This window comes from Chiloscyllium punctatum, chromosome 31 (genome assembly GCF_047496795.1).
Source record: "Chiloscyllium punctatum isolate Juve2018m chromosome 31, sChiPun1.3, whole genome shotgun sequence".
NCBI lineage: Eukaryota > Metazoa > Chordata > Chondrichthyes > Orectolobiformes > Hemiscylliidae > Chiloscyllium > Chiloscyllium punctatum.
The window spans coordinates 76,399,950-76,415,305 of NC_092769.1; the positions used below are offsets into that span (position 1 = coordinate 76,399,950).

At 55.2% G+C, this 15,356-nt stretch overlaps 1 protein-coding gene across 1 annotated transcript in view; it reads left to right on the forward strand.

Moving 5' to 3' along the window:
- Window positions 1-13,411, forward strand: part of LOC140457124 (putative transcription factor Ovo-like 1) — a 40,768-nt gene extending 27,357 nt beyond the window's left edge. Inside the window, exons 2-4 of the mRNA XM_072551150.1 lie at window positions 3,776-3,957; window positions 5,651-5,837; window positions 12,171-13,411. Coding sequence (XP_072407251.1) covers window positions 3,776-3,957; window positions 5,651-5,837; window positions 12,171-12,436 — 635 coding nt within the window. The 3' untranslated portion in view covers window positions 12,437-13,411. The remainder of the gene's footprint in view (window positions 1-3,775; window positions 3,958-5,650; window positions 5,838-12,170) is intronic.
- Window positions 13,412-15,356: the final 1,945 nt, after the last annotated feature.

Below are 15,356 nucleotides of genomic sequence, written 5' to 3' on the forward strand. Positions count from 1 at the left end.
AGGGTTAATGGTAGGGTTCTTGGTCAGGTGGAGGAACAGAGGGATCTTGGGGTCTATGTACATGGATCTTTGAAGGTTGCCACTCAGGTGGATAGAGTTTGTAAGAAGGCCTATGGAGTATTATCGTTCATTAGCAGAGGGATTGAATTCAAGAGTCGTGAGGTGATGTTGCAGCTGTACAGGACTTTGGTTAGGCCACATTTGGAGTACTGTGTGCAGTTCTGGTCGCCTCACTTTAGGAAAGATGTAGAAGCTTTGGAGAGGGTGCAGAGAAGATTTACCAGGATGTTGCCTGGAATGGAGAGTAGGTCGTACGAGGATAGGTTGAGAGTTCTCAGCCTTTTCTCGTTGGAACGGCGAAGGATGAGGGGTGACTTGATAGAGGTTTATAAGATGATCAGAGGAATAGATAGAGTAGACAGTCAGAAACTTTTTCCCCGGGTACAACAGAGTGTTACAAGGGGACATAAATTTAAGGTGAAGGGTGGAAGGTATAGGGGAGATGTCAGGGGTGGGTTCTTTACCCAGAGAGTGGTGGGGGCATGGAATGTGCTGCCCGTGGGAGTGGTAGAGTCAGATTCATTGGCGACCTTTAAGCGGCATTTGGATAGGTACATGGATGGGTGCTTAATCTAGGATAGAAGTTCGGCACAACATCGTGGGCCGAAGGGCCTGTTCTGTGCTGTATTGTTCTATGTTCTATGAAACCTTCCTGTACACATTGGACAAAACCTGACCCATCTAAAGTACTTGAACTATAGTATTCCCAGTCAATATTTGGAAAGTTAAAGACCCCCATTACAACAACCCTGTTACTCTCACTCCTGTCCAGAATTATCTTTGTGATCCGTTCCTCTACATCCCTGGACCAATTCGGAGGCCTATAGAAAACTCCCAACAGGGTGACCTCTCCTTTCCTGATTCTAACCTCAGCACACACTACCTCAGTAGATGAGTCCTCAAACGTCCTTTCTGCCCCCGTAATACTGTCCTTGATTAACAATGCCACACCTCCTCCTCTTTTGGCATCTTCTCTGTTCTTACTGAAACATCTAAATCCCAGAACCTGCAACAACCATTCCTGTCCCTGCTTTATCCATGTCTCCGAAATGGCTACAACATCGAAACCCCAGGTACCAACTCATGCTGCAAGTTCACCCACTGTATTCCAGATTCTCAGTGTTGAAGTAAACACACTTCAAACCAACTTCTTACTTGCCAGTGTCCCCTTGTGACCTTGAAACCTTATTTCTGACCTCACTACTCTCAACCACCTGTATACTGGAACTACAATTCAGGTTCCCATCCCCCTGCTGAATTAGTTTAAACCCTCCCAAAGAGCATTAGCAAATTCCACCCCCCCCCCCCCCAGAATATTGGTACCGCTCTGGTTCAGGTGAAGACCAGCCTATTTGTAGGTTTCTTGTATAAGAGTCAGCCGATTGTGTTTATCGGGTAGCCGTTGTTCTGGAATATGCCGTAAAGGTATTTTCCTTCTGCTGCTCGTAGTCCCTGGGGTGCTGCAGTGTAGCCCGTTTGTGGCCTGTTTAATAATGTCCTGATGCAGCTCCGTTTGTGGGTTTTTGGGCGATTGCTCCTGTAGAATCAGGATACCTGAGCACCAACTAGCCACCAAAAGACATGACTAGCTATCGCTAGTATCCTTACACACAGATTAAGAAGGGCACCACTCCGACTGGGACAACACATCCACCCTAGGGGAGGATGGACAGAGGAATTCCCAGAGGCCTGGCATTCAAACCAGAACTCCAACAATAAACACACCGGTATGGACCTGATTCTCTGCAAAAAAGAACCAGAAATTAACAGACCAAGACACGTAAACAGAATGGGGGGGGGAACAGAACTTCCAGCTCAGCGAGCAAACTTACAACCACACCCTAAATCCCCTCCCTATCTCAGTCACCCCCCTCCAGCCCCTACACCCCCTCCCTATCTCTGTAACCCCCCTCCAGCCCCTACACCCCCTCCCTATCTCTGTCACCCCCTCCAGCCCCTACCCCCCTCCCTATCTCTGTAACCCCCTCCAGCCCCTACCCCCCTCCCTATCTCTGTAACCCCCTCCAGCCCCTACACCCCCTCCCTATCTCTGTAACCCCCTCCAGACCCTACACCCCCTCCCTATCTCTGTAACCCCGCTCCAGCCCCTACACCCCCTCCCTATCTCAGTCACCCCCCTCCAGCCCCTACACCCCCTCCCTATCTCTATAACCCCCTCCAGCCCCTACTCTCCTTCCCTATCTCTGTAACCCCCTCCAGCCCCTACACCCCCTCCCTATCTCTGTAACCCCCTCCAGCCCCTACACCCCCTCCCTATCTCTGTAACTCCCTCCAGCCCCTCCCTGTCTCTGTAACCCCCTACAGCCCCTCCCTATCTCTGTAACCCCCTCCAATCCTAGCGTCCCTAGTGTCCCGAATTCCATCTCTCCATCATTGAGGGCTGTGCCTTCAGCTGCCTGGGGCTCTGTGCTTGGGAATTTCTCCCTAACCCTTTCAGCTTCTCTCCCCTGTCTCTTTCTTTCGGATGTTCTGTACAACTGACCTTTTCCCTGAGAAGATGGTCGCCTGTTCTGAATATTCCCCTGACAAGGCTCAGGGTGAGCCCCTGTCTGATCGACAGCCCTGGGGAGTGCCTTGCATTGTAACATTTCACAAAAAGTGATGTATTACTGTCGGCTGCTGGTGCTAATTTGAATCCTTTACCCGGCCCTATTCTGAAGGAACTATCCCTTCGGCTGACCAGTGGCAAATAACTTTCATGCCACACAAATGCCAGGCTATGACCATCACCAAGGGTCAATCTAACCACAGCCCCCTGACATTCAGTGGTGTTCCCATCACTGAGTCCCCGCCCCCCACCATCAACATCCTGGGGGTTACCATTGACCAGAAACTCTACCGGACTCACCACATCAACCCAGCGGCTCCAAGAGCCCTCAGAGGCTGGGAATCCTGCAGCGAGTAACTCCCCTCCTGACTCCCCCCCAAAGCCTGTCCACCATCCACAAGACACAAGGCAGGAGGGTGAGGGGATACTCCCCACTTGCCCCTGGGTGGGGGCAACTCCAACAACACTCAAGAAGCTCGACACCACCCAGGGACAAAGCAGCCCCCGCTGGATTGGCCCCACACCCACAAACACCCCCTCCCTCCCTCCCTCCCTCCCCCCACCGACCCTCAGTAACAGCAGTGTGTACCAGCTACAAGATACACTGCAGAAACTCCCCAAAGATCCTCAGGCAGCACCTTCCAAACCCACGGCCACTTCCATCCAGAAGGACAAGGGGCAGCAGATACATGGGAACCCCACCCCCTGCAAGTTCCCCTCCGAGCCCCTCACCATCCCGACTTGGAAATATCTCGCCGTTCCCTCAGTCTGGCTGGGTCAGAATCCTGGGATTCCCTCCCTGAGGGACACTGTGGGTCTACCCACAGCACATGGACTGCAGGGGGTCAAGAAGGCAGCTCACCCCCCACCTTCTCAAGGAGGCAAGTAGGGACGGGAAGCTAGGAATTCACAACATACATGCACACACTTGCGCGCACACACACACACACCCACGCACAGAGTTTTCGCTCAGGGTGGCTGGGTCACAGTCCTTGACTTCCCTCCCTGAGGGGCTTTGTGAGTCAAGAAGGCAGCTCACCCCCACCTTCTCAAGGGGGGCAACTAGGGACCGTCCCAGCTAGGGATATCTCATGAATAAATGGGAAAAAAAATTGAGGGAGATTTGTCACAAATTGTATACTTTAGATCCCCGGGATATCATTCAATACCAAGACAGTGAAGTGGATGTGTCGCCCCTGTGTCTGTCTGCAGAGGAGAACCCAGAGAAGGAATTTTCCTACGATACAGACTCCAGTCTATCTGCACAGGACATTGAAAATGGAACCCACAGCAAAACCCACCAGGGATTCACACGCTCCAAAATAAAGGTACAGACTATATTTATACTCAGCAAGAGTGATCCAATCCCCCACCAACTCAGGGCATCCTGAATCATCACAGCCAGCAAGAGAGTAATGTTTTGAAATGCGCTCTCTGTTGGATTGTGGGAAGTGGAGCAACCAAGTGCTGCACAGCAAGATGCCACACACAGCAATGTGGGAATGAGCCCAGTCATCGTTTTTTTCAGTGATGTTGGTCGATGGATAAATATTGGCACCAGGACCCTGGGGAGAACCCACCCTCTCCTCCTCTTCCAGTACTGGCAGTGGGATCTTTTGCACTGCTTACCCTTCCAAGTCCCCGTCCCCAGACAGAGCAGCTCGGGTCTCGGTTTAATGTCTCATCTACAAAATATTACCTCTGAGAGTGCCCGCTCCCTCAGCACTGACCCTCCAACAGTGCCCACTCTCTCAGCACTGACCCTACGACAGTGCCCACTCCCTCAGCACTGACCCTCAGACAGTGCCCGCTCCCTCAGCACTGACCCTCTGACAGTGCCCACTCCCTCAGCACTGACCCTCCGACAGTGCCCGCTCCCTCAGCACTGACCCTCTGACAGTGCCCGCTCCCTCAGCACTGACCCTCCGACAGTGCCCGCTCCCTCAGCACTGACCAACTGACAGGGCCCACTACCTCAGCACTGACCCTCAGACAGTGCCCGCTCCCTCAGCACTGACCCTCTGACAGTGCCCACTCCCTCAGCACTGACCCTCAGACAGTGCCCGCTCCCTCAGCACTGACCCTCTGACAGTGCCCGCTCCCTCAGCACTGACCCTCCGACAGTGCCCGCTCCCTCAGCACTGACCAACTGACAGGGCCCACTACCTCAGCACTGACCCTCTGACAGTGCCCACTCCCTCAACACTGACCCTCCGACAGTGCCCACTCCCTCAGCACTGATCCATCGACAGCACCCACTCCCTCAGCACTGACCCTCCAACAGCACCCACTCCCTCAGCACTGACCCTCCGACAGTGCCCACTCCCTCAGCACTGACCCTCCGACAGTGCCCACTCCCTCAGCACTGACCCTCTGACAGTGCCCAATCCCTCAGCACCGACCCTCCGACAGTGCCCACTCCCTCAGCACTGACCCTCCAACGGTGCCCGTTCCCTCAGCACTGACCCTCCGACAGTACCCTTTCCCTCAGCACTGACCCTCCGACGGTGCCCGCTCCCTTAGCACTGACCTTCTGACAGTGCCCGCTCCCTCAGCACTGACCCTCCGACAATGCCCACCTTCTCAGCACTGACCCTCTGACAGTACCCTCTCCCTCAGCACTGACCCTCGGAAAGTACCCTCTCCCTCAGCACTGACTCTCTGACAGTGCCCACTCCCTCAGCACTGACCCTCCGACAGTGCCCACTCCCTCAGCACTGACCCTCCGACAGTGCCCACTCCCTCAGCACTGACCCTCCGACAGTGCCCGTTCCCTCAGCACTGACCCTCCGACAGTGCCCACTCCCTCAGCACTGACCCTCTGACAGTGCCCACTCCCTCAGCAGTGGAATATAGGGTGTTGTAGTGGAATACATTGGGGCTTGGCTCTGCAGCGTGGGACTTGCCCCTATGACTGCCTGACTCCAGCTGGATTGCGTTTCCCCCCCTTTGGTTGGCACTGGGTACGGGGATGTGGCATGTGATTGACACGTTCTGACGGAGAGCTGTGCGATTGTCCAGGTCACCCGGGGGACGTGCTCAGACGAGATTCTCAGCTGCCCGTTCTGCCAGAAAACCTTCCAATACCAGCGCATGCTCAACAGACACCTCAAGTGTCACAATGATGTCAAAAGACATCTCTGCGGCTTCTGCGGGAAAGGATTCAACGACACATTTGACCTCAAGCGACACGTCCGAACGCACACAGGTAAAGTGACGCTCAATGCCCCTTTCTCCTTCTGCTCCTGTTTGGAAATGGTGCCCTCGCAGCTGAGACCTTCGAAGACGGGGGGCCCTGCCCCTCAGGAGGGTGGTAGTGTCAAGGGCAGGAGGTGCGGGCAGGGAGGGGCTCAGCAGAATGAAGCCAGCGCTGAAAGGGTTAAATTGCACCCTGTTTTCGGGAGGCTATTATTAAGCTGAAGAGGGTCGGAAGAGGTTTACCAGGATGTTGCCGGGTATGCACGGTTTCTTTCTGAATTAATAACTTTCGGGGGGGGTGAGGGTATTGCTGGCCAGAGGGCAGCATTTATTGCCCATCCCTAATTGCCCAGAGGGTCTGGAGTCACGTGTAGACCAGACCAGGTCAGGCTGGCAGTTTCCTTCCCTAAAGGACATTAGTGGAGTAGATGGGGTTTTCCAACAATCGATTCGTGGTCATCATGAGACTCTTAATTCCAGATTTTTATTGAATTCAAATTGCACCATCTGCCGTGGCAGGTTTCGAACCTGGGTCCCCAGATCGTTATCTGGGTCTCTGGATTAACAGCCCAGCACTAATACCACTAGATCATCACCTCCCCAGTTAGAGGGATAAACTGGGACTATTTTCCACCGGAACGTAGTGGGTTGTGAGGCGACCTTTTTTGAGGCTTATATAATCATGAAGGGTGTACATTGTGTCTGTTCCCCAGGATGGGGGATTTCAAGACCAAGGGGGCACATGGTTAAGGTGAGAGGGGAGAGATTTAAGAGAGACATGAGGGGCAAATCCTTTACCCAGAGAGTGGTTGGTGTGTGGAGTGAACTTCCTGAGGGAGTGGTGGGTACATTTGGATAAGGACCTGGATAGGAAACGGTTGGAGGGATATGGGCCAGGAGCAGGCAGCTGGGACTAGTTTAGTTTGGGGTTAGGGTCAGCACGGACTGGTTGGGCCGAAGGGTCTGTTTCCGTTTGGGTGCCACAGATGAAAGAACACCCAGATTGTGGGGTTTACGATAATTGAAAAATTTGATTGGGTTGACAGAGAGAAACCTTTTCCTCTAGTGAGCGAAGTGGGGGGGACCAGATCAAGGGGCAAAACAGCCAGGTTTTTGCTGCCATGATCCTGTGGGTGAATGTCAGGGAGTAACTCCAAGCTGTGCTCCAATCGGCACTTTAACACCAGTATGATCAGTACATTTTTTTCAAGTCAGCAAGATTAAGGGTTACAAACCTGGACAGGTAACTAGACTTCTAATATAGATCAACCATGTAATAATGGGAACAGTGCAACTCATTTCAGAGGCTTAATGGTTTCTGCTGTCTCCCTGTATCTCATTACTGACCCTCCGACAGTGCCCACTCCCTCAGCACTGACCCTCCGACAGTGCCCACTCCCTCAGCACTGACCCTCCGACAGTGCCCACTCCCTCAGCACTGACCCTCCGACAGTGCCCACTCCCTCAGCACTGACCCTCCGACAGTGCCCACTCCCTCAGCACTGACCCTCCGACAGTGCCCACTCCCTCAGCACTGACCCTCCGACAGTGCCCACTCCCTCAGCACTGACCCTCCGACAGTGCCCACTCCCTCAGCACTGACCCTCCGACAGTGCCCACTCCCTCATTACTGACCCTCCGACAGTGCCCACTCCCTCAGCACTGACCCCCCCGACAGTGCCCACTCCCTCAGCACTGACCCTCCGACAGTGCCCACTCCGTCAGCACTGACCCTCCGACAGTGCCCACTCCCTCAGCACTGACCCTCCGACAGTGACCACTCCCTCAGCACTGACCCTCCGACAGTGCCCACTCCCTCAGCACTGACCCTCCGACAGTGCCCACTCCCTCAGCACTGACCCTCCGACAGTGCCCACTCCCTCAGCACTGACCCTCCGACAGTGCCCACTCCCTCATTACTGACCCTCCGACAGTGCCCACTCCCTCAGCACTGACCCTCCGACAGTGCCCACTCCCTCAGCACTGACCCTCCGACAGTGCCCACTCCCTCAGCACTGACCCCCCGACAGTGCCCGCTCCCTCAGCACTGACCCTCCGACAGTGCCCACTCCCTCAGCACTGACCCCCTGACAGTGCCCACTCCCTCAGCACTGACCCTCCGACAGTGCCCACTCCCTCAGCACTGACCCTCCGATAGTGCCCACTCCCTCAGCCCTGACCCTCTGACAGTGCCCACTCCCTCAGCACTGACCCTCCGACAGTGCCCATTCCCTCAGCATTGACCCTCCGACAGCACCCACTCCCTCAGCACTGACCCTCCAACAGTGCCCGCTCTCTTAGCACTGACCCTCTGACAGTGCGGCACTCCCTCACACTGACCCTCCGACAGTGCGGCACTCCCTCAGCACTGACCCTCCAACAGTGCGGCACTCCCTCAGCACTGACCCTCCGACAGTGCGGCACTCCCTCAGCACTGATCCTTCGACAGTGCCCACTCCCTCAGCACTGACCCTCCAACAGTGCCCACTCCCTCAGCACTGACCCTCCGACAGTGCCCGTTCCCTCAGCACTGACCCTCCGATAGTGCCCACTCCCTCAGCACTGACCCTCCGATAGTGCCCACTCCCTCAGCCCTGACCCTCCGATAGTGCCCACTCCCTCAGCACTGACCCTCTGACAGTGCCCACTCCCTCAGCACTGACCCTCCGACAGTGCCCATTCCCTCAGCATTGACCTTCCGACAGCACCCACTCCCTCAGCACTGACCCTCCAACAGTGCCCGCTCTCTTAGCACTGACCCTCTGACAGTGCGGCACTCCCTCACACTGACCCTCCGACAGTGCCCACTCCCTCAGCACTGACCCTTCGACAGTGCTCACTCCCTCACCACTGACCCTCCGACAGTGCGGCATTCACTCAGTGGTGCAGCTTCTGATTATGGGTGCGTGTCAGTGTGTGGGTGCGTGTCGGTGTGTGGGTGCGTGTCGGTGTGTGCGTGTGTGTCGGTGTGTGTGAGTTGTGTCGGTGTGTGAGTGAGTGTGTGTCGGTGTGCGTGTGTGTGGGTGTGTGTGCCGGTGTGTGTGTGTGGGTGTGTGTGCCGGTGTGTGTGTGTGTGTGTGAGTGTGTGTCGGTGTGTGTGTGTGTGTGTCGGTGTGTGTGTGAGTGTGTGTCGGTGTGTGTGTGTGTCGGTGTGTGGGTGTGTGTGTCGGTGTGTGTGTGTGTCGGTGTGTGTGTGGGGTGTGGGTGTGTGTCGGTGTGTGTGCGTGTGTGTGTGTGTGTGAGTGTGTGTGTCGGTGTGTGTGTGAGTGTGTGTGTGTCGGTGTGTGTGTGTGTCAGTGTGTGTGTGTGTGTGTGTTGGTGTGTGTGTGAGTGTGTGTCGGTGAGTGTGTGTCGGTGTGTGTGTGTGTGTGTGTGTGAGTGTGTGTCGGTGTGTGTCGGTGTGTGTGTGTGTGTCGGTGTGTGTGTTGATGTGTGGGTGTGTGTCTCGGTGTGTGTGTGAGTGTGTGTCGGTGTGTGTGAGTGTGTGTCGGTGTGTGTGAGTGTGTGTTGGTGTGCGTGTGTGTGTGTTGGTGTGCGTGTGTGTGTGTTGGTGTGCGTGTGTGTGTGTCGGTGTGTGTGAGTGTGTGTCGGTGTGTGTGCCGGTGTGTGTGAGTGTGGGTGTGTCGGTGTGTGTGCCGGTGTGTGTGTGTGTGAGTGTGTGTCGGTGTGTGTGTGTCGGTGTGTGTGAGTGTGTGAGTGCGTGCCGGTGTGTGTGAGTGTGTGTCGGTGTGTGTGTGTGTGTGTGGGGGTGTGTGTGTGGGTGTGTGTGAGTGTGTGTCGGTATGTGTGTGTGGGTGTGTGTGTGTGTGTCGGTGTTCATGAGTGTGGGTGTGTGTGTCAGTGTGTGTCGGTGTGTGTGGGGGTGTGTGTGGGGGTGTGTGTGGGTGTGTGTGAGTGTGTGTCGGTGTGTGTGTGTGTCGGTGTGTGTGGGGGGTGTGTGTGGGTGTGTGTGTGTCGGTGTGTGTGTCGGTGTGTGTGAGTGCGTGCCGGTGTGTGTGAGTGTGTGTCGGTGTGTGTGTGTGTGTGTGTGGGTGTGTCGGTGTGTGTGTGTGAGTGTGTGTGTGTGTGAGTGCGTGTCGGTGTGAGTGAGTGTGTGTTGGTGTGTGGGTGTGTGTGCCGGTGTGTGTGTGTCGGTGTGTGTGCCGGTGTGTGTGTGCGTGAGTGTGTGTCGGTGTGTGGGTGCGTGTCGGTGTGTGCGTGTGTGTCGGTGTGTGTGAGTTGTGTCGGTGTGTGAGTGAGTGTGTGTCGGTGTGCGTGTGTGTGGGTGTGTGTGCCGGTGTGTGTGTGTCGGTGTGTGTGCCGGTGTGTGTGTGTGTGTGTGAGTGTGTGTCGGTGTGTGTGTGTGTGTGTCGGTGTGTGTGTGAGTGTGTGTCGGTGTGTGTGTGTGTCGGTGTGTGGGTGTGTGTGTCGGTGTGTGTGTGTGTCGGTGTGTGTGTGGGGTGTGGGTGTGTGTCGGTGTGTGTGCGTGTGTGTGTGTGTGTGAGTGTGTGTGTCGGTGTGTGTGTGAGTGTGTGTGTGTCGGTGTGTGTGTGTGTCAGTGTGTGTGTGTGTGTGTGTTGGTGTGTGTGTGAGTGTGTGTCGGTGAGTGTGTGTCGGTGTGTGTGTGTGTGTGTGTGTGAGTGTGTGTCGGTGTGTGTCGGTGTGTGTGTGTGTGTCGGTGTGTGTGTTGATGTGTGGGTGTGTGTCTCGGTGTGTGTGTGAGTGTGTGTCGGTGTGTGTGAGTGTGTGTCGGTGTGTGTGAGTGTGTGTTGGTGTGCGTGTGTGTGTGTTGGTGTGCGTGTGTGTGTGTCGGTGTGTGTGAGTGTGTGTCGGTGTGTGTGCCGGTGTGTGTGAGTGTGTGTGTGTCGGTGTGTGTGCCGGTGTGTGTGTGTGTGAGTGTGTGTCGGTGTGTGTGTGTCGGTGTGTGTGAGTGTGTGAGTGCGTGCCGGTGTGTGTGAGTGTGTGTCGGTGTGTGTGTGTGTGTGTGGGGGTGTGTGTGTGGGTGTGTGTGAGTGTGTGTCGGTATGTGTGTGTGGGTGTGTGTGTGTGTGTCGGTGTTCATGAGTGTGGGTGTGTGTGTCAGTGTGTGTCGGTGTGTGTGGGGGTGTGTGTGGGGGTGTGTGTGGGTGTGTGTGAGTGTGTGTCGGTGTGTGTGTGTGTCGGTGTGTGTGGGGGGTGTGTGTGGGTGTGTGTGTGTCGGTGTGTGTGTCGGTGTGTGTGAGTGCGTGCCGGTGTGTGTGAGTGTGTGTCGGTGTGTGTGTGTGTGTGTGTGGGTGTGTCGGTGTGTGTGTGTGAGTGTGTGTGTGTGTGAGTGCGTGTCGGTGTGAGTGAGTGTGTGTTGGTGTGTGGGTGTGTGTGCCGGTGTGTGTGTGTCGGTGTGTGTGCCGGTGTGTGTGTGCGTGAGTGTGTGTCGGTGTGTGTGTGTGTGTGTCGGTGTGTCGGTGTGTTTGTGTGAGTGTGTGAGTGTGTGTCGGTGTGTGGGTGTGTGTGAGTGCGTGTCGGTGTGAGTGAGTGTGTGTCGGTGTGTGGGTGTGTGTGCCGGTGTGTGTGAGTGTGTGTGTGTCGGTGTGTGTGCCGGTGTGTGTGTGTGTGTGAGTGTGTGTCGGTGTGTGTGTGTGTCGGTGTGTGTGTGTGTGTCGGTGTGTGTGAGTGTGTGTCGGTGTGTGTGAGTGCGTGCCGGTGTGTGTGAGTGCGTGTCGGTGTGTGTGTGTGTGTGTGGGTGTGTGTGTGGGTGTGTGTGAGTGTGTGTCGGTGTGTGTGTGTGGGTGTGTGTGAGTGTGTGTCGGTGTGTGTGTGTGTCGGTGTGTGTGGGGGGTGTGTGTGGGGGGTGTGTGTGGGGGGTGTGTGTGGGTGTGTGTGAGTGTGTGTCGGTGTGTGTGTGTGTCGGTGTGTGTGGGGGGTGTGTGTGGGTGTGTGTGTGTGGGTGTGTGTCGGTGTGTGTGTCGATGTGTGTGAGTGCGTGCCGGTGTGTGTGAGTGTGTCGGTGTGAGTGTGTGTGTGTGTGTGTGTCGGTGTGTGTGTGTCGGTGTGTGTGTGTGTGTCGGTGTTCATGAGTGTGGGTGTGTGTGTCAGTGTGTGTCGGTGTGTGTGGGGGGTGTGTGTGGGGGTGTGTGTGGGTGTGTGTGAGTGTGTGTCGGTGTGTGTGTGTGTCGGTGTGTGTTGGGGGTGTGTGTGGGTGTGTGTGTGTGTCGGTGTGTGTGAGTGCGTGCCGGTGTGTGAGTGTGTGTCGGTGTGTGTGTGTGTGGGTGTGTCGGTGTGTGTGCGTGAGTGTGTGTCGGTGTGTGGGTGTGTGTGAGTGTGTGTTTAGTTTTATGATTCCAGACACTCGACGTAACGTTACTGACCTTTGCGTCTCTCCGAGTAGGGATCCGGCCCTATAAATGTCACCTGTGTGAAAAGGCCTTCACACAACGGTGCTCACTCGAGTCCCACCTGAAAAAGATCCACGGTGTGCACCAGTCCTACGCCTACAAGGAGAGGAGGACTAAACTGTACGTGTGTGAGGAGTGTGGCTTCACAGCTGAGAGCCAGGACAGTCACCTCATCCACCTGAAGGAGGAACACCCCAACAGCCCGATCCTGCTGAAAGCCTCGAAGAAACCGACAGCGATGAAGACTGGCTCCAATTAGCTCGCTGCTGGAGACCCACAGACTGTAATCTCTGCTCTCTGTAAACCTCCCTCCTCCCCATCCAACACACTCCCATCATCGCCACAGGGCTCTCGGGAGGTGGGGGCCGATCTGTACCAAAGCCCCCCCTCCCCCACCATCCGGGCAGCATGGTGGCTCAGTGACTCCCAGCACCAGGGTCCCAGGTTCGAGTCCACCCTCGGGGTGTCTGTCTGTGTGGAGTTTGCACGTTCCCCCCGTGTCTGCGTGGGGTTCCTCCGGGTGCTCCGGTTTCCCCCCACAGTAGGTGTCTGTTCCCTGGGATGGGGGATTTCAAGGCCATGGGCCACATCTTTAAGGTGAGAGGGGAGAGAGAGAGAGAGACTTAAAAAAGACACGAGGGGCAAATCTTTTACCCAGAGAGTGGTTGGTGTGTGGAGTGAACTTCCTGAGGGAGTGGGGGGTGTGGGTACATTTGGATAAGGACCTGGATAGGAAAGGATTGGAGGGAGGTAGGCCAGGGAGCAGGCAGCTGGGACTAGTTTAGTTTGGGGTTAGGGTCGGCACGGGCTGGTTGGGCCGAAGGGTCTGTTTCCGTGCTGTCGGACTCTGCGACTCGATGCACAAATTAGGGTTGATTGGCCATATTAAATACCTTTGGTGTCCAGGGACATCCAGGCTAGGTGGGTTAGTCCTGGGAAACGCAGGATTGCAGGGATAGAGTGGGGGTCTACATGAGATGCTCTTCGGAGGGTTGGTGTGACCGGATGGGCCAAATGGCCTTGCTTCCACAATGTCGGGATTGCATCATTCTAACCCCGAATACCACTGAGCATCATCCCGAGAAAAGGCAGGGTGAATAGCCAACCTGCTGCCTATTTTGGGAACCCCAACCCAGCGTGGCCATGTCAGCCGTGATCCGGGAATTCTGCTTTGGCCGGCGTTCCGATTTCCACCATCACCATCAGCCCCAAGGTACATTCTACCCCCCCCCCCCCCCCCACAACCGATGGGAGTGATCTCTCCTGTCTCACCTGGAGGTCTATGTCCCGAAACTACTCCGACACGGCAGCGAGCTCCTGGTCCTGCCCGATCGGCTGTTCGGCTACAGAGTCATCACCGAGTCACTGTTTGACTGACCCACTGAGATCCTGGGAACATGAGCCACAGCTAACACTGGGATTGTAACAACAGCTTGTTGGGGGACACTGCACTTAACCTCAAACAGAGAGTTGGGGAACATAATCTTTGCTATTCATCACCGGCTTGGAAAATCTACCAAAAAAAAAACAAGATTTACACGGGCAGTTTGCACAATATTTCAATGGCCTGAGCAGCTTTAACACTGTGTGTCTGTCATATAATTATCGGGATCTGGGAGGACCGTGTATCATATTGTTATGCTCAGTCTGTTTCAAAGCCACTTTGAGGCTGGGACAATTTTCATGGGGTTGTTATAAATTGTACAGTTAGGGTGTATGTATTGTATATGATAGAGTTAATACACTGAGATTATTAATCTGTGTAATCTGTGCAATATCTTCACTTCAGTTCAAACTGTCCCCATCAAACACTCTCAGGACAGGGACAGCACGGGGTTAGATACAGAGTAAAACTCCCTCTACACTGTCCCCCATCAAACACCGCCTGGGATAGGGACAGCATAGGGTTAAATACAGAGTAAAGATGCATCTACACTGTCCCCCCCATCAAACACTCCCAGGACAGGGACAGCACTAGGTTAGATACAGAGTAAAGCTTCCTCTACACTGTCCCCCCCATCAAACACCCCCCAGGACAGGGACAGCACGGGGTTAGATACAGAGTAAAGCTCTCTCTACACTGTCCCCCCATCAAACATTCCCAGGGACAGGGACAGCACGGGGTTAGATACAGAGTAAAGCTCCCTCTACACTGTCCCCCATCAAACACTCCCAGGACAAGGACAGCACAGGGTTAGATACAGAGTAAAGCTTCCTCTACACTGTCCCCCCCATCAAACACTCCCAGGACAGGGACAGCACGGGGTTCGATACAGAGTAAAGCTCCCTCTACACTGTCCCCCATCAAACACTCCCAGGACAAGGACAGCACAGGGTTAGATACAGAGTAAAGCTCCCTCTACACTGTCCCCCCCATCAAACACTCCCAGGACAAGGACAGCACAGGGTTAGATACAGAGTAAAGAAAACTTCAGGAAGTGTTGGGTTTTACATGTTGGAGGGGTTGAAACTTGGACCTTGAAGAAATCAATTACCTGAAAGGAACTGCTGAACATGGGAAAGTGGGAGTTGAAATTCCGGGTTGAATTTGGGAACACGTACATAACCACTTCATTACTTTGGCCTGAAAGAACTGGATGGTTTTCTATACACTTAGATCTCTCTGACACTGAGTAATCATCTCCAACAGCCCCTACACCCCCTCCCTATCTCTGTAACCCCCTCCAGCCCCTACACCCCCTCCCTATTTCTGTAACCCCCTCCCTATCTCTGTCACCCTCCAGCCCCTACACCCCCTCCCTATCTCTGTAACCCCCTCCAGCCCCTACACCCCCCTCCCTTTCTCTGTAACCCCCTCCAGCCCCTACACCCCCTCCCTATCTCTGTAACCCCTTCCAGCCCCTACACCCCCTCCCTATTTCTGTAACCCCCTCCCTATCTCTGTCACCCTCCAGCCCCTACACCCCCTCCCTATCTCTGTAACCCCCTCCAGCCCCTACACCCCCCTCCCTTTCTCTGTCACCCCCTCCAGACCCTACATCCCCTCCCTATCTCTGTAACCCCCTCCCTATCTCTGTAACCCCCTCCAGACCCTACACCCCCTCCCTATCTCTGTAACCCCCTCCAGCCCCTACACCCCCTCCCTATCTCTGTAACCCCCTCCAGACCCTACATCCCCTCCCTATCTCTGTCACCCCCTCCAGCCCCTACACCCCCTC